Raw genomic sequence first — 19,336 nt, 5'->3', positions numbered from 1 at the left:
GTATGCTTGCAAAACTGAATGCAAAACAATAAGCCGTCCATTCACCCATCATCCGAGCCGCTTATTCCTCATGAGCTTGCTGGAGCCTGTCCAAGCCGTTTTCAGGCAGTAGGCGGGGTACATCCTGGACTGGTTGCCAGCATTCGCAGGGCACACAAAGACAAAGAACCATTCACACACACTCAGTCACACCTCAGGACAATTTACAGTGTTCCATTAACCTTGCAAGCATGTGTTTGGAATGTGGGAGGAAACAACAGAACATGCAAATTCCACACAGGAAACTTGGAATCGAACCCTCGACCTCTGTAATGTTAGGCCTATGTGCCGCCCAACAATAAGCTATTTGGAGAAAACTAAATAGGCGTATCAACAGCTAATAGCTGAAGAACACAATTATCCCAAAGTAAGAAATCTCTATTAGAGACACTTTATGGAAGAAGCCACCTTTTGATTATTTTGCATTAACATTTAGGTGTAACATTGGATTTAACGATTGAAGTTGATGACCATTGCTGTACCTGTGCAAAAAAAACAAACGCCAAAAAAAACAAAGACTCAAAAGCCCATGCCAAGTTTTTAAAGGCTGTTTGAAGCCTAATGTGACAAAGTGTTGCTTCTTTTTTTTTTTTTTCTATTTTATAAACATTAAAGCAGCTCCCCGTTTAGTTTTCTGACTTTGAAACCATGACCTTTCGCGAAATTCCAGTGCAATGTGACGCGCCGACTTCTGCAAGCCGAGGCGGCTTCCTGCACTTGTCATTTATGAGTTGACCTCAATTAATCTTAGCCAAACTCGTGTCCGCCATTTTAGTTTTGGCCATTGAAATCCCTCACTGTCGTGTATTTTTCATTCGAGCTGCGAGTCCGTTCTCAGCGCCTTTTCGGGGAGCAAGACTGGATTGGTGACCCAAATGAACCTCTCTGACACAGCCATGTTGGTTAGATCAAGATGTTATTTTCATCACATGCTGACGTCAAAGAAGTCTCCAGAAATGCCGCGCGTGCCCACTCTCGTTCGTGCCTGCCTTCTTATAAGCAGCAATATGAATGTTCAAAATTACTTATTACATATGCATGACTTACTCCTCAAACTCCTTATTTCTTTGTTCTCCTCCAACAGCCATGAGGGGGCCTAAGTCGCCCGTCCGATATTTTTACTAATATCTTGTTATGATCTGTTTTACCTCAAAGCATTAACTGAGATACCATTAAACTGAATGTATAAAAAGTCATCTTTTATATGTCACTTCCTATTGGCTGTCCCAATCTTTAACTCCTAAATTTCAATTCATGAAAAAAAGATGTACGGTAGGAGATTTTTGCCAATTTAAAAAATACTTTAATAGAACATTTTGGTTGCTCTTAAATGCGTGCTGAAAGATTTACATTGATTTTGTCGATTTTTTTTTTCAAATTAGAAGTTTTTATGTAAAAAAAAAAAAATTAAAAAAAAAAACCGTCCCAACTTTTCATGTCACTACCAAAACGCAAAGAGCACTTGTCTGTAGGCAGGGCTTGGTTTCAGCCACATCCCCAGAAATTTCACCAGTAAGAGACATTACCTTCATGTTCATCACCGGGCACATGGCGAGTAATTACTTTCATGACAGCATTATTAAGTTATGTGCCCTCCAAAGTCTGAAAATCAGCATGTGGTTTTTCAGGACCGTCACTACCGAACACCGCATTTTGGCAATAAAATGAGCACTTTTGATTTTTATGCTAAATGTTGTGTTTTCTATCTCTGTACACATGCTCAAAACTGTCTTTGGTAGCCACGTTGTGCCTAGCATTGTTGAGTATTGTCAACAACTATCATAAAACGTCACTACCGAAACGTTTCGGAAGTGACAATATGATGTTTATTTTTGAATAAAGTAAGTTTTAAATAATGTAATACATAGATAGATATGTCATACATAGATCTTTCTGATTTTAACAATATTCTATTTCATATTTTATCTTGATTTGAAGGGAAAAACGCCAAAATGCCAAAAAGCGTACAGGCGAAGGGTTACAATGACCCAGTGAAATCCGAAGAATATTTGATAAAGGAAAGAGAAAGAAATAAGAGATGGAAGGAAGAAGGAAAGCTGAAGTCTACCTCATGAATTATCCAGCAGAGAGCAAAGGAAAGTCAGAAGAGCACGGAGCAAAAGACAAGACCACCGGATGTCTCTCAAAAAACAGAGAGAGAGTACATACAGGGAAATGTGTGCTACAAAAATGTTTGTCATTCCAATTGAATTTTCATTTGGAAGGTGAAACCACAGTTTTTCAATGATGAAGAGCCCTGTGATGGACAGGTGAGCGGTCCAGCGTGTACCCTGCTTTTGCCCTAAGTCAGCTGCGATCAACTCCAACCCAGCACAAAGCACTAGAAAATGGAAAAAAATAATGGTTCATTAGTTAGAATACACATTAAAAGTTCAAATATAGCAAAAGTAGTTAAGTGATTACAATGCTATTTGAAAATTGACTGTACTTTTACTATATATATATGTGCCCCTTAGATATGGTGCAACATGAATACAAAAAATGTTTTTCTGAAATCCAAGACAAATTTGACACATTTTCCAACTCTGAATTTGAACCAATTCACTAGAATGGCCCATATAGTATTTTGTGTTTTTATTTATTTAGTGTCACTTGTTGTATGATGGCTATTTTGTTGTTGTATGTATAAAGTGCTTTGTTACAGCTGTAGCGGTTGTGAAATGCGCTTTATGAATAAAAGTGTATTGTATTGTATTTGTTGGCGCATCCCGACATATGCTAGACGTGAAAATAGACGGAGCTAACCGTTAGCTACGGATATTTTCTCAGGTAGCGCTTAGCCCCAACGTCGCCAAGCAGTTGTTTTTGGGTGCAACCCGATATATGCTCACCAGTAACCATACACGATACTGTTTACTCAACTGTTTCATTTCTTCGTCGAGTTTGGGGTGTCTATCTTTCACGTTTTGGCCAACTTTGTCGTGCTACTTGACTTGGTGGCGACTGCCTTGTAGCAATGCTTGCAGACCGGCCGGTCTCAGTTTGTTGGCTTTCCCGACTCGTCAGCCTCGTACCCGAAGTGCTTCCATACAGTACTCTTACATTTTTGGTAGTAAAACGGGGTGTGATCCTGCTGGTGCCATTTTAGTTTGATCAGTTTTGGTTTTGCCGGTCGGAGGTGGTCAGGCTGATATGTTTTCAGAATTTGAGCCGTGATCGGTCGTTGTGAGCGGTTGTGAGGACATTTCCAGTCGACAGAAGTGACAAAATGGCCGGCCCCCAGAGATGGCTAAAAACAGGTGGATTAACACTTATTCCACAAACGCAATATTTATCAGAATGCCTTGTTTTAACTAGTGGGCCTGAATAGAACATATTCTTGAAAAAAAACTGCTTGGGTTGACTTCTACTTTAAGCGAAGAGAACTACTGTACTACAATATCAAAGTTGGTTTGTATTAAAATACTGCATACTTCATTACCCTGCCACATTAAGATTTATGTGAAAGCTTTATGACCCTCCCTGCTTACCCGGGCTGCTGCTCCCCCTTTGGGGGCCCTAAGATGAAAAGTCAGATGATGCCCTCCCACCCCAAACCAATAGAATGATTTTTCATGGCCTGAGATTTATTGTGCGCGTGTGTCACAGGTGCGGCTGACGGGTGAATGGATGCATCCAGTGACTGGTTACCTGTTAAAAAAAAAATGTACAGAGTAATGTAATCCAAGTGCCATAGTATTAATGTAACTTGAATGCGTTGAATGACTTTTTGATTACTCCATGCAGATGTTGAAAAAATCCAATAACACAAAAAAAAAAAAAAGTCAACACGATGTTTATTTTTATATATTTCTCTGATCTTTCCTGTCCCCGCTCCCGGCATGCGCTTATCACGCACTGCGCGTAGGGCACCAACTGCCTTGGCGGGCAACCCCCCAAAAAAAAAAAAAATCATAAGAATAATTATAATAATAACAGTGTGTCATATTTAAAATAAAAGTTTGTAAAGCATGTTCATAAATACATTTAATATAAAACAAAAACAGACTTATTTATGCAAAAAAAAAAAAGATGCGCGCACCTCTCGTCGTTCTACCTTTGGCCTAGTGTGGGCGTCTCCCGCATAGAGTAGGTCTGAGTGGTGAAGCAGATGTCCCCTAGCCCTCTACAAGCTCCAAAAAGTCGTATGAATGAATGAGTAAATTATTCTTCAATTGTTTTTGAGTTTGTGTTTCGTTGTGTTTTATTGAATATTTAGAATGGCATAGTTGTGGTTGTCTGAGGAAGATATGAACTTCATATTGTTCAGTTTGTCATTTGATTTGAATATACGATGTGTCAGGATAGGAGGATTGTGCTCAGTGAGAAAAATGTTCAGGCCCACATTAGTCAGGTTGTGGCTCCGCCCCTGCCTGAGACCTGAACTTTTCTTATCTGAGGAAGCCTATCAGCTGATATGGGAAACATCTATTCGAGAAGGAAGTCCAGTGGCACTTGATTCAAGACGTCACATAGCTTTGACCCGAAGGGGGGGGGGGGGGGGGGGGAACGATCTGCTCACCACCTGCACAGCTTTGTCTTTGCACAGATTTTGCATTGTACAGTTTGCACAGTTTGGGTTTGGCGATAAGGAAGTGAAAGAACTGTTGAGGTCACTCAGGGAAACTTAATGCCGAGTTCTTATTAATGTGCGCGCTCTTTTGTCGAAGCCTTCTTCCGTGCCGTCCTTTTTATTGACCAGTCGATGTTCTTTGAAGAACTGATTTGGTGTCCAGCCAGCATAAAAAGTCAAAACCTCTGCTTGCTGCATGACAACGGTGTGCTTTTTTTGTGTTGAGTGTGTGGTGTGCGAGCAGCGGTGGTGTGGAGGTGGGCTGCATGGACAGATTTTTTTGGGGGGGAAATTCAGCCATAAGAAGATCTTAATGTTGCTTCTTTTGACATTTTCAATCTATCTTTGCAGCCCGGTACCAAATGGCAGGCTGTGGACCAAAGAAATTTGGCTGAATTACAGTTTTTCTTACTCGCTTTGCTCCATTTCTCAGATCGGAATTGAAATTTGCACAAGAGTAAGTGCATTTCTCAAAACAATTTGTACAAATAGCAAGACATTGTCGTTCACCCGGAGAAAGGTATTTTCTTTCTCAAAGTCCGCAAACATCGCTCAAAAGTCAATATTTGTGTCACTGAACATGTCGACGCCAAGAAATGGGTCAAATCGCTTGGTCGTGTTATCGTCCGTTCTGATGTCAGTTGCAGCTAAAGTTCTGATGACAAATTCAGTACATTCGAAATTGAAAGTTACGCCTTTGTGTATGTGGAAGATTGACTGTAAGAGACTGGGCAAGATTCACATTTTACTTTCACTCATTGCACACTCTTTGTTGACAAAGCAGCACATTGTTATTCCGGGTTTGAAAACAGAAAAAGCCGAGATTCGTCTGGGAAAAAAACTTTCATTGGAATATGCTTGACATATTAGGAGAACTTGCTCAAACGTATTGCATGTCAAGACTTAAGATCAACCCAAGGCAAAATGTTGTGGGGTGGGAGACAATATTTTTGTTTTGATCAGCATGACATAAGCAATTGATCCGAGACTTGGACATAATCCTATGCTCGGTTGTTCCAAAGAATTTGCAACTTCCTCAAAGCAATGAAAAACAAAAAAGCAAAGGTTTTTGACGTTAACAAGTGACACAATGACCTGAAAACTCAAGCAAGTCGTTTGGAGAACTTCAGTTCCGAACTGAGAAACGTACCAACGCAACTGAAAATGTCTCAAAATAATGGTTTGACCTTCTTTGGTGATTTTTGCATTTGCGCCCACCGTACCTTGTAGAAGCTCCAAACGTAGCAACTTTCTCATTTGTAGCGCAACGAGCAGCAACCTGTTTATTCATGCCGTTCATTCTATTCTGCTGAGTGAAAACGAGTCCAGAGGACTTGACGACAACAAGATCATTATGTTGTCATGAAAGCAAAGCTATTATTTTTAATAGCTGGACATTGTGAAGGGTAAAAGCTGAAAACAATTGATACACACCCTCTCGACTTAAGCTTCGCCTTCCCTTTTTGGCAGTCACCAAAACTTGTCTGGGTGAAGGCTTTCCTGGCAACAGGCCACAGCTGCTCAGCTTCCAACTCGCTTGCCAGTTATATCCCAAGACAAAATGAAAAAAATCATACACATTGCTATTTCATAAACACATTGAGAGGCATTTTTCACTTTTTGGGGGGGCTGAAATATTGTATAAATGATGTCTGTAGCTTGTTGTGTGCAGTTGTTCTAACACAATTTTGATTGATAGTCTCACTGATTGTCCCCGATTCCAATCAAGTCGGGACGTGGTGTCAAACGTAAATTAAAACCAGGATGCTGTACATTGACTTGCACATCCTTTTCGACCTCCTATCTCAGCTCAACGCAACTTTCTTTGCGGAGCGCTTCGAAACAATCAATTGCCGCATGCAAAGTGCTCTACGTGCAGGGAAAAAAAAAAAAAAAAAAAATCAGTCATACGATCACAAAGACTGCAGTGAAAACTGTCAAATCCATAACACACGTTAATCCTTCATTTGCGTCAATAAATCAATCAATGAATCCGTTAATTCATCATTTCATTAATGCTGACGCAAATGCAGCAGTCACCACAGAACACCAGACGTATTGATAGATGGATAGATGGATAAACTTCATCTGGTGAGGAAGAAAATGTGGCAGCTACAGTTTCTCGAACCTTTCCACGTGACCAGTTTGTTCTAAGCATAAAAACGTTTGTATTTGTTGCGGGCTTAGGGCTAGCATGCTTTCTCCATTTTAACAAGCAACAATACGTAATGCTGTGACCTGCATTTTGGTCCTCCCTGTGCACACACACACACACACACACACACTTTGCATGGTCTGCATATAGGGATTTCTTTCCCGTTCTTGTTTGAGTTGCTCAACAGTCCAGGGTCTCTGTTGTGGTATTTTGTGCCTCACAGTGCGCCGGCCGCACATTCTCAACGGGAGACGAGTCTGGACCGCTGGCGGGCCTGTCACGTGCTGGACCCTATCGTCCGCCGACTCCCACGTCACTCGCCAGGCCAGGCCCCACCGTCTGGAGCCACACACATTCAAAGTCACAGTGAGGTCAGCGAGCCCAAGTGGGCACAAATAATAGCCGCACCTCCCGTGCATATTTTGCATTGGTGTTATGCAGACGTTTTGCTTTCGCTTTTTTTGGACTTTTGTAAATGTTAATGGTTGTTTGCGTTTCCTTTTAGCATAGTTGCCTTGTTCACGCCTGTGCCAATTTCCGTCTTGCCATTGTTGACAATCACATATGAACCTGAGCTGTAATTAGACAAAAGGAGTCATTAAGCACTTAAGTCACATTTTCAAAAGTAATCACGAGAAAAACTAAATGGTTGTAATTGGACCAGCGATGTGTGCTATTTATCGGAACGCTTCCAAGTTTGACTGCGTGTCTCCCGCGACTGCCAAGCTTGGCCAAGTATGGCCCGGAGGCCACATTCTGTCCACAGTCACAATAAGACATCAAAATGTGCTGCTTTTTTTGGGGGGGGGGGGGGGGGGGGGGGGTTGGACGTATTTTTAAACTTTTTTTTGTTTTACTTATTGCGAATTCCGTTAATAACAACCGTTATTTCTTCCCTCCTGGATGTGGATTGCTGCCAGATCGGCTTCAAACAAGCACACAAAAGGGCGTGAAGCCTTCTGATTAAAAGTTGATGAAAGAAAAGTCTGAACTGTCCCACTTTGGATTTCATCAGGCAGACAGTGCAGGCCCAGGCTTGTTGACCAGCTGTGGCCGTGCTGATGCAGCACCACAGAAGACGTCTGTCACTTTGCTGCTGTTGGCTGCGTCCTAATTCACTTTTTTTTTTTTTTTTTTGCCCCCCCATTTATCTGCACCACACATGTCCTTTTCTGGTGGTTTCTGTCTCGTAAGCATTTTTGCAAGTGCTAATGTCCTCTACCTTGCTTTTTTTTTTTTTACCCAACCAAATAGCCAATCACATTCAATAGACGAATGGATCAGCTCAGATTTGCGCGTGTGGGGGGGAGGGGTGCGTGCGTGCGTGTGTGTGTGTGCGTGTGCGTGTGGGGGTGTGCGTGTGCGTGTGTGTGTGTGTGTGTGTGTGTGTGTGTGTGTGTGTGTGTGTGTGTGTTGGGCAGGGAGACTCAAATCCCCCCAACACAATGCAGTGACACAGTCTGGCGTTACACTCCGTGCTACCGCGCTTTATCAGTTGCGCGCACAGATAAGGAGTTTTTCCAGCGCAGGTGTGATGTGAGCGAGGTTTGGCGTGCTTATCGCTGTTTGCTAATTAAGCAAAGTCAACACAAGCGAAATGAAGAAAGACAAACGGCCTCACATGATTGGCTTTTCCTCGCACACAGGAAATTAATCCAGTGCATTTTCCTTCTTTTTTTTTTTTTTTCCATTTGAGATCAAACTCATGGAAAGCTCGGGCAGGATGTCCCGTCAACCTGTCACTGCTCGTTTTCACTTGCAAGCTGACAAGTTTCGGGAGTGCTTTCCGAAATACGCACACGCAAACACACGCGGCATGCACTCGCACGCACACGCACGCTCTCTCATTGTCTCTGTCTTGCTCACACGAACTCACTAGTGTAGGTGACACGGGGTTGGTGGGTTTTGTAAAGCCCCGGGCCCTCATGTGGTCAAACTTTTTTTTTTTTATTTTATTTTGGGTGTAGTGTTGCCGCGGTTGACCCTCGCCGTTTTGAAGCATGTAAAGAGGGCGTAGATGACGTAGGGTTGGTCATGGTCTATTCTTGGCTTACTTATCCCTGCCTTTTGGACTTTTTTTTTTTCTGTCCTCTGTTCGTGTGTGCAAAGTCGGGCCCCTTTGACCTGAAGTGGAATACAGCCCAGCTACGCCACTGGGCAACACCTGAAGACCTCCATCCTCGTGACTGCTGATTGGACGAGCACTTATAAAGCGGAAGTCAAGTCCAAAATGTTTTGAGAGTGACATGTTGCAACTTGTATGTGCCCCCATTAGTCTAAACACGCGGTTCTGATGAAGATTGTGTTTGTGGAGTACGAATGAAGAAGACTTATTTGCCCGTTGACAGCCGTACAAGGAGGCTGACGACGTTGGAGGGAGCAACGCCACCTGCTGTCGACTGAAAATGACGTTTAAGTGCCAAAGGGCTCACCTTGCCAACGTCACGCGGCCCAAACCAGAAAACAGCTGAACTGTGACCACCACACAAAATAAACATGTGTGCATGTGTGTGTGCGTGTAGGTTCGTTTGTGCTTTGGGAAAAGAACATCTGCGCGTGTGCGTGCGTGTTTGTGTTTGTATGTGTGTGAGATATAGGTGAGGAGTGTGTGCTTTGCAGCTGATGATGGAAAAAGAACACGTATTTGTGTGTGTGTGTGTGTATGGTACTTTGGACCCTCAAGGGGCGCCACTCTCTCCTCCCTCGTGCACGCGCATCGGTATTAATGTTCCTGCATGCCTCGATCGGCGAGCGGAGCAGTCAACAGGAAGTCGGGTGCCGGGTGACGTCCAGTGCAGCGGAAGTGAATGGCAACAGGTGTCTCGGACGTGACGCGGGAAAGGGTCAAAAGCAGCGACATGAGCCGTGGCGAGTTTGCGCTCGCCCACGGTGACGTTCCCGGAGAGTGAGCCGGCGCCGATGGCCGCGGAGTGGCGGAGCGGCAACGCGAGCGTGCCGTGGAACGCGTCGGCGGAAGCGCCGGCGGACGGCTCCGCGGCGCTGCGCGTGCTCGTATCGGCGGTGTACTTGCTGGTGTGCGCGGCCGGGCTGCTGGGAAACCTGCTGGTGCTCGCGCTCGTCAAGGCGCGCGGCCGCGGCGGGGGGCCGCGGCGACGCGCCGCCGTCGACGTGTTCGTCCTCAACCTGGCCGTGACGGACCTCGGCTTCGCGCTGACGTTGCCCTTCTGGGCGGCGGACACGCTCCTGGACTTCAGCTGGCCCTTCGGCCACGCAATGTGCAAGGTGGTCCTGAGCGCCACCGTCATGAACATGTACGCCAGCGTCTTCTTCCTCGCCGCCATGAGCGTCACGCGCTACCGCTCGGTGGCGCGAGCGCTGCCGCCGCGCAGCGGGCGGCCGAGGCGCGCGCGATCGGCGGGCTGGGCCGCGGGCGCGCTGTGGGCCGGGGCCACCCTGGCCACGGCCCCCGCCGCCATCTTCTCGACGGTGCGGCGCGTGGCCGGGGAGCGCCTGTGCCTGTTGCGCTTCCCGGAAGGCGGCGCCTGGCTAGCGCTCTACCACGTGCAGAAGATCCTGGTGGGCTTCGTGGTGCCCCTGGGGGTGGTGTGCGCGTGCTACCTGATGCTGCTGCGACTGCTGCGGGCTCGCGGCGCCGAGCGGCGGCGCGCCCGCGTGGCCCGCTCCGTCACCATCGTCATGCTGTCCTTCTTCCTGTGCTGGATGCCCAACCAGGCCGTGACTTTGTGGGGCGTCCTGGTCAAATTGAACCTGCTGCGATGGGACCGCGCCTACTACGTGGCGCACACGTACGCGCACCCGCTCAGCGTGTGCCTGGCGCACGCCAACAGCTGCCTCAACCCGCTGCTCTACTGCCTGCTGCGCCGGGATTTCCGATCACGCCTCAAGGAGAAGTTCTGGAAGGTGGCGTCGCTCGCCGCGGGTCGCCCGCGCGCTTCCTCATCGCCCCGCCGCGCGCCCGCCTGCGGAATCCCGCTCAGCGACTTGGACAACACAGAGAACCGAAAAGTGTCCGGACTTGCCGAACCCTGCGAGCTGGTTGTGTTTGGCAAACTCCATTGAGCCTGGGCACACCCAGTGGCACCTCCGCTGTTGGACTTTTCACTGCGATTCAGACACTCTGCCACTAGATGCCGGCAGTAAACCACAACCGGCCACCGCCAGTTCGCGTGGTCGCATGTGCTCACATTTTCCGGTTTTTCTGTGCAGGTATTTAGGAAGGAGAAGAAGAAGCGGACGATGTCCACTGAAATCAAGCTTGAAGTCATGAAAACTTGAGCCTGGTGCACAAGAAAGTCGTATACTCAATTTTACCATGTGTGCTTTTCTTAAGCAGGAGTCGCTCAGCGCACGGCTGCAACGCTTGCCGAGGGCCTTCAAATCATTTCTGAGCGCGCTCCATAAAAAGATTGAGAAAGTGGTGAAAAAAAGTCACACTTGAAAGAGAAAATGCATCAATGAATAAAAACTGTTCTTGACGTCGATTTCTCTGCCGTGGTTTCCTGTGTGTGTTGTTGACAATATGTACAGTGAAATTAAAAACATGTCGCAAAAACGCGTTGGTGTTTTTTGGGCTGCTGATTTCACGCGAGTGTAGGACTCTAGTTTGAAACCCTACTTCTAAACCCTAACCCTAGTTTGAAACCCTACTTCCAAACCCTAACCCTAGTTTGAAATCCTAGTTCCAAACCCTAACCTTTGTTTGAAACCCTACTTCCAAACCCTAACCCCTAGTTTGAAACCCTAGTTCCAAACCCTGACCCTAGTTTGAAACCCTAGTTCCAAACCCTAACCCTAGTTTGAACCCTAGTTCCAAACCCTAACCTTTGTTTGAAACCCTAGTTCCAAACCCTAACCTTTGTTTGAAACCCTACTTCCAAACCCTAACCCCTAGTTTGAAACCCTACTTCCAAACCCTGACTCTAGTTTGAAACCCTAGTTCCAAACTCTAACCCTAGTTTGAACCCTAGTTCCAAACCCTAACCCTAGTTTGAAACCCTACTTCTAAACCCTAACCCTACTTCCAAACCCTAACCTTTGTTTGAAACCCTACTTCCAAACCCTGACCCTAGTTTGAAACCCTAGTTCCAAACCCTAACCCTAGTTTGAAACCCTACTTCCAAACCCTAATCCTAGTTTGAAACCCTAGTTCCAAACCCTGACTCTAGTTTGAAACCCTAGTTCCAAACTCTAACCCTAGTTTGAACCCTAGTTCCAAACCCTAACCTTTGTTTGAAACCCTACTTCCAAACCCTAACCCCTAGTTTGAAACCCTACTTCCAAACCCTGACTCTAGTTTGAAACCCTAGTTCCAAACTCTAACCCTAGTTTGAACCCTAGTTCCAAACCCTAACCTTTGTTTGAAACCCTACTTCTAAACCCTAACCCCCAGTCTGAAACCCTACTTCCAAACCCTGACCCTAGTTTGAAACCCTAGTTCCAAACCCTAACCCTAGTTTGAAACCCTAGTTCCAAACCCTAACCCTAGTTTGAAACCCTACTTCCAAACCCTAATCCTAGTTTGAAACCCTAGTTCCAAACCCTAACCTTTGTTTGAAACCCAACTTCCAAACCCTAACCCCTAGTTTGAAACCCTAGTTCCAAACCCTGACCCTAGTTTGAAACCCTAGTTCCAAACCCTAACCCTAGTTTGAACCCTAGTTCCAAACCCTAACCTTTGTTTGAAACCCTAGTTCCAAACCCTAACCTTTGTTTGAAACCCTACTTCCAAACCCTAACCCCTAGTTTGAAACCCTACTTCCAAACCCTGACTCTAGTTTGAAACCCTAGTTCCAAACTCTAACCCTAGTTTGAACCCTAGTTCCAAACCCTAATCCTAGTTTGAAACCCTAGTTCCAAACCCTGACTCTAGTTTGAAACCCTAGTTCCAAACTCTAACCCTAGTTTGAACCCTAGTTCCAAACCCTAACCTTTGTTTGAAACCCTACTTCCAAACCCTAACCCCTAGTTTGAAACCCTACTTCCAAACCCTGACTCTAGTTTGAAACCCTAGTTCCAAACTCTAACCCTAGTTTGAACCCTAGTTCCAAACCCTAACCTTTGTTTGAAACCCTACTTCTAAACCCTAACCCCCAGTCTGAAACCCTACTTCCAAACCCTGACCCTAGTTTGAAACCCTAGTTCCAAACCCTAACCCTAGTTTGAAACCCTAGTTCCAAACCCTAACCCTAGTTTGAAACCCTACTTCCAAACCCTAATCCTAGTTTGAAACCCTAGTTCCAAACCCTAACCTTTGTTTGAAACCCTACTTCCCAACCCTAACCCCTAGTTTGAAACCCTACTTCCAAACCCTGACTCTAGTTTGAAACCCTAGTTCCAAACCCTAACCCTAGTTTGAACCCTAGTTCCGAACCCTAACCTTTGTTTGAAACCCTACTTCTAAACCCTAACCCCCAGTCTGAAACCCTACTTCCAAACCCTAACCCCCAGTCTGAAACCCTACTTCCAAACCCTGACCCTAGTTTGAAACCCTAGTTCCAAACCCTAACCCTAGTTTGAAACCCTACTTCCAAACCCTGACTCTAGTTTGAAACCCTAGTTCCAAACCCTAACCCTAGTTTGAAATCCTAGTTCCAAACCCTAACCTTTGTTTGAAACCCTACTTCCAAACCCTAACCCCTAGTTTGAAACCCTACTTCCAAACCCTGACCCCAGTTTGAAACCCTACTTCCAAACCCTAACCCTAGTTTGAACCCTAGTTCCAAACCCTAACCTTTGTTTGATACCCTACTTCTAAACCCTAACCCCCAGTCTGAAACCCTACTTCCAAACCCTGACCCTAGTTTGAAACCCTAGTTCCAAACCCTAACCCTAGTTTGAAACCCTAGTTCCAAACCCTAACCCTAGTTTGAAACCCTACTTCCAAACCCTAATCCTAGTTTGAAACCCTTGTTCCAAACCCCAACTTTTGTTTGAAACCCTACTTCTAAACCCTAACCCTAGTTTGAAACCCTAGTTCCAAACCCTAACCCTAGTTTGAAACCCTTGTTCCAAACCCTAACCCTAGTTTGAAACCCTACTTCTAAACCCTAACCCTACTTCCAAACCCTAACCTTTGTTTGAAACTCTACTTCTAAACCCTAACCCTAGTTTAAACCCTAACCCTAGTTTGAAACTCTACTTTCAAACCCTAACCCTAGTTTGAACCCTAGTTCCAAACCCTAACCTTTGTTTGAAACCCTAGTTCCAAACCCTAACCTTTGTTTGAAACCCTACTTCCAAACCCTAACCCCTAGTTTGAAACCCTACTTCCAAACCCTGACTCTAGTTTGAAACCCTAGTTCCAAACTCTAACCCTAGTTTGAACCCTAGTTCCAAACCCTAATCCTAGTTTGAAACCCTAGTTCCAAACCCTGACTCTAGTTTGAAACCCTAGTTCCAAACTCTAACCCTAGTTTGAACCCTAGTTCCAAACCCTAACCTTTGTTTGAAACCCTACTTCCAAACCCTAACCCCTAGTTTGAAACCCTACTTCCAAACCCTGACTCTAGTTTGAAACCCTAGTTCCAAACTCTAACCCTAGTTTGAACCCTAGTTCCAAACCCTAACCTTTGTTTGAAACCCTACTTCTAAACCCTAACCCCCAGTCTGAAACCCTACTTCCAAACCCTGACCCTAGTTTGAAACCCTAGTTCCAAACCCTAACCCTAGTTTGAAACCCTAGTTCCAAACCCTAACCCTAGTTTGAAACCCTACTTCCAAACCCTAATCCTAGTTTGAAACCCTAGTTCCAAACCCTAACCTTTGTTTGAAACCCTACTTCCCAACCCTAACCCCTAGTTTGAAACCCTACTTCCAAACCCTGACTCTAGTTTGAAACCCTAGTTCCAAACCCTAACCCTAGTTTGAACCCTAGTTCCGAACCCTAACCTTTGTTTGAAACCCTACTTCTAAACCCTAACCCCCAGTCTGAAACCCTACTTCCAAACCCTAACCCCCAGTCTGAAACCCTACTTCCAAACCCTGACCCTAGTTTGAAACCCTAGTTCCAAACCCTAACCCTAGTTTGAAACCCTACTTCCAAACCCTGACTCTAGTTTGAAACCCTAGTTCCAAACCCTAAACCTAGTTTGAAATCCTAGTTCCAAACCCTAACCTTTGTTTGAAACCCTACTTCCAAACCCTAACCCCTAGTTTGAAACCCTACTTCCAAACCCTGACCCCAGTTTGAAACCCTACTTCCAAACCCTAACCCTAGTTTGAACCCTAGTTCCAAACCCTAACCTTTGTTTGATACCCTACTTCTAAACCCTAACCCCCAGTCTGAAACCCTACTTCCAAACCCTGACCCTAGTTTGAAACCCTAGTTCCAAACCCTAACCCTAGTTTGAAACCCTTGTTCCAAACCCTAACCCTAGTTTGAAACCCTACTTCCAAACCCTAATCCTAGTTTGAAACCCTTGTTCCAAACCCCAACTTTTGTTTGAAACCCTACTTCTAAACCCTAACCCTAGTTTGAAACCCTAGTTCCAAACCCTAACCCTAGTTTGAAACCCTTGTTCCAAACCCTAACCCTAGTTTGAAACCCTACTTCTAAACCCTAACCCTACTTCCAAACCCTAACCTTTGTTTGAAACTCTACTTCTAAACCCTAACCCTAGTTTAAACCCTAACCCTAGTTTGAAACTCTACTTTCAAACCCTAACCCTAGTTTCAAACCCCACTTCCAAACCCTAACCCTAGTTTGAAACCCTAGTTCCAAACCCTAACCCTAGTTTGAAACCCTACTTCTAAACCCTAACCCCCAGTCTGAAACCCTACTTCCAAACCCTGACCCTAGTTTGAAACCCTAGTTCCAAACCCTAACCCTAGTTTGAAACCCTAGTTCCAAACCCTAACCCTAGTTTGAAACCCTACTTCCAAACCCTAATCCTAGTTTGAAACCCTAGTTCCAAACTCTAACCTTTGTTTGAAACCCTACTTCCAAACCCTAACCCCTAGTTTGAAACCCTACTTCCAAACCCTGACTCTAGTTTGAAACCCTAGTTCCAAACCCTAACCTTTGTTTGAAACCCTACTTCTAAACCCTAACCCCCAGTCTGAAACCCTACTTCCAAACCCTGACCCTAGTTTGAAACCCTAGTTCCAAACCCTAACCCTAGTTTGAAACCCTAGTTCCAAACCCTAACCTTTGTTTGAAACCCTACTTCTAAACCCTAACCCTAGGTTGAAACCCTACTTCCAATCCCTGACCCTAGTTTGAAAACCTACTTCCAAACCCTGACTCTAGTTTGAAACCCTAGTTCCAAACCCTAATCCTAGTTTGAACCCTAGTTCCAAACCCTAACCTTTGTTTGAAACCCTAGTTCCAAACCCTAACCCTAGTTTGAAACCCTAGTTCCAAACCCTAACCCTAGTTTGAAACCCTACTTCCAAACCCTAACCCTAGTTTGAAACCCTTGTTCCAAATCCTAACCCCAGTTTGAAACCCTACTTCTAAACCCTAACCCCAATTCGAAACCCTAGTTCCAAATCCTAACCCCAGTTTGAAACCCTACTTCTAAACCCTAACCCCAATTCGAAACCCTAGTTCCAAATCCTTACCCCAGTTTGAAACCCTACTTCTAAACCCTAAAATCACACTTAATCCGAAGCGGAAGTCACTCATCGGAAGTGTGTGTTAAACGAGGAACTCTGTACTGCGAAGAATGTTCCAGTCGGACATATTTTCACATCGGACTTGACTTCCGGCATACTGGTCACCAGCCAGAAGTTAAAGTGCTTCTTGTGCTTGCTTTTAACGACATTTCACACGTTTTACACTTTTTAATATAGCACACCAATAACAGTGTGCGCCTCACCGGACGACGAGAAACGCGTGGCTGCTTTTATTTTCCTTGTAAAAGTTGTATTTGTGGGGCTTAGCGGCTTCCTCCGTCGCAAGCTAGCATCCGGGCTCGCGCGAAACCGTCGGACAAGCGCATCGGGGCTACGAGCTCTCCTGGCCGGCCGCTTTTTCCTCCGTTCTGACGCTCACCGCCACGGAGACGCCCGGCAGCTTTTCATGCGCGCGCGGGGGTTCGCTCGGACATTTTGATGGGAGGCGGCTGGCCGCCGCAGGGTGGACGTCGCGGGCAGCACTTGCGAGCGAGGTGGAGGCGGCCGCAGCGGCGGCGGCGGCGACGGCTGCGACGTTCCGGGCCCGTATGGAGTCTCTGGCCGGCTACGTGCACAAGGCGGCCGGCGAGGGTCGCGTCCTGACGCTGGCCGCGCTGCTGCTCAACCACAGCGAGGCCGAGACGCGCTTCCTGCTGGCCTTCGTCAGCCAGCAGGCGGGCCAGAGGTCCACGCCGCTCATCGTCGCCGCCCGCAACGGACACGACAAGGTGGTCCGTCTGCTGCTCGACCACTACCGCGTGGACACCGAGCAGACCGGGACCACGCGCTTCGACGGGTACGTTACGGACGTCACGACCGGCAGCCGTTCAAGTTGTCCAGCTGCTTTGAGCCTTTCCCAGCTGCCAGCCAATCGCAGGACATATATTGACCAACAGTAGACTCCCGCCGATGTCTGGGCAGATAAATGCAAACAATCGACACGGGGCAGAACGAGGCAACATGCTGGTCACGTATAGACAGTGAAAAGGTCACCGGACAGTGTCAGGGCAAAGATGGTTATGGTAATGCATCAGATTGATATGAACAAACAAAGGACTGCTCACAAGTCAATGTCGGGGCAGATAATGACAAACGATAGACCGGTTGTGAGTGAGTGAGTGAGTGAGTATGGGCCGTTATTAGATTCTGACAATGATGACCATGAGCAAAAATGGCACAGCATTAAAGGGACGTCCGTGAAATGAACTTTTTAGATTATATGTATTTCTATATTTAGAAACCGTTAACATTCATCTGATTTCATTCTTCTCAATAAATCACAGCGTCAGACTGCTGACAGACAGCGTTAGCCCCTACTGAAAGCTTGACTTTGTAAAACCTCGGTAAACGGCCCTTGCCTAGTTGTGAGTTTAGTTCAGGGCCAATACGGGCCAACAATGGACCGGTCACCAATGAGCAATGAATTACCGTGGGCTTCAAAAGCGTCGTAGGAATGCCATAGGAATTCTGACTGGGATCGGGATCGGTTCCTTTCTTGCATTTTGTCTGGTGAATGCCGCTTGAACCGTGTGCCCTTTGCGCTCCCGCAGCTACGTGATCGACGGGGCGACGGCGCTGTGGTGCGCGGCGGGCGCGGGCCACTTTGAGGTGGTGCGCCTGCTGGTGGCTCACGGCGCCAACGTCAACCACACCACCGTCACCAACTCCACGCCGCTGCGGGCGGCCTGCTTCGACGGGCGGCTGGACATCGTGCGCTTCCTGGTGGAGCACGCCGCCGACATGGCCATCACCAACAAGTACGACAACACCTGCCTGATGATCGCCGCCTACAAGGGCCACGGCGACGTGGTGCGCTTCCTGCTGGAGAGCGGCGCCGACCCCGACGCCAGGGCGCACTGCGGCGCCACCGCCCTGCACTTCGCCGCCGACGCCGGCCACCTGGGCGTGGTGTCCGAGCTGGTGCGGCGCCGCGCCGCCATGGCGGCCAACGGCCACGGCATGACGCCGCTGAAGGTGGCGGCGGAGAGCTGCAAGGAGGACGTGGTGGAGCTGCTGCTGGCGCACGCCAACTGCGAGCCGGCGCGCCGCGTGGAGGCGCTGGAGCTGCTGGGCGCCTCCTTCGCCAACGACCGCGAGAACTACGACATCGGCAAGACGTACCGCTACCTCCGCGCCGCCATGGACGAGCGCCGCCGCCACGCCGCCGTCGTGCCGGCCAAGGAGCCGCCGCCGCCCGCCGAGGCGTACGGCGGCCGGCCCGAGTGCCGCACGCCGGCCGAGCTGGAGGCCATCCGGGCCGACCGCGACGCGCTGCACATGGAGGGCCTGATGATCCGCGAACGCATCCTGGGCCCCGACAGCGCCGACGTGTCGCACCCCATCATCTACCGCGGCGCCGTCTACGCCGACAACATGGAGTTCGAGCGCTGCATCAAGCTGTGGCTGCACGCCCTGCGCCTGCGCCAGCGCGGCCACCGCAACACGCACAAGGACCTGCTGCGCTTCGCCCAAGTCTTCTCGCAGATGCTGCACCTGAAGGAGCGACTGGCCGCCGACGCGGTAGGGCTGTGCGATGAATCGAAATTCAATTGCAATTACCATTATTACACTCCGCGATTACAAAATGGCTGTGATCGTAAAAAACGATCATTTATATGCGTTTGTATCCAGCGCACTGTTTGTTTACACAAGGAAATCAGACTTGAATTTATACATTTGCACCTTTTCTTAAATGTTATGAATTTTGTTTGGTCCAAAATGAACTTGCATAATTATAGTGTTTCAAAGAAACGTATTTGTCATTTTCTTGTTTTTTTGTCAAAAACAAAATGTTCGTTTGAATCATCGTGATTTCAATATTAATCAAATAATTGTGATTCATATTTTTTTTTTCATAATCGATCAGCCCTACTTCTCCTCTCACAAGCGTTTGCGCGTTTGACATTTTTCACCAATCGTTGTTCACATTCCAAATGCACTTCAGGTCACCGTGGCAACCACTTTCGACAAAA

General features: G+C 47.1%; 2 protein-coding genes across 14 annotated transcripts in view; both read left to right on the top strand.

The window, feature by feature from the left end:
- LOC147149307 (relaxin-3 receptor 1-like) overlaps nucleotides 1-11,230 on the top strand; it is a 35,603-nt gene extending 24,373 nt beyond the window's left edge. For 12 of the 13 annotated variants that reach the window (XM_086027234.1, XM_086027229.1, XM_086027226.1 and 9 more), the window contains 2 exons: nucleotides 6,991-7,138; nucleotides 8,877-11,230. In XM_086027234.1, coding sequence (XP_085883360.1) covers nucleotides 9,687-10,808 — 1,122 coding nt within the window. In that variant the 5' untranslated portion in view covers nucleotides 6,991-7,138; nucleotides 8,877-9,686 and the 3' untranslated portion in view covers nucleotides 10,809-11,230. The remainder of the gene's footprint in view (nucleotides 1-6,990; nucleotides 7,139-8,876) is intronic. The other variant, XM_086027225.1, reaches the window with a different exon arrangement.
- Nucleotides 11,231-16,396: 5,166 nt separating this feature from the next.
- fem1b (fem-1 homolog b) overlaps nucleotides 16,397-19,336 on the top strand; it is a 6,077-nt gene continuing 3,137 nt past the window's right edge. Inside the window, exons 1-2 of the mRNA XM_086027222.1 lie at nucleotides 16,397-17,160; nucleotides 17,915-18,884. Of these exons, the coding sequence (XP_085883348.1) occupies nucleotides 16,913-17,160; nucleotides 17,915-18,884 (1,218 nt within the window). The 5' untranslated portion in view covers nucleotides 16,397-16,912. The remainder of the gene's footprint in view (nucleotides 17,161-17,914; nucleotides 18,885-19,336) is intronic.

This window comes from Filicampus tigris, chromosome 4, assembly GCF_054856515.1.
Source record: "Filicampus tigris isolate MCC_2025a chromosome 4, RoL_Ftig_1.0, whole genome shotgun sequence".
In the NCBI taxonomy this organism is placed as follows: Eukaryota; Metazoa; Chordata; class Actinopteri; order Syngnathiformes; family Syngnathidae; genus Filicampus; species Filicampus tigris.
Note: the sequence above shows the minus strand (reverse complement) of the source record. Positions and strands in the feature narration are given on the sequence as shown.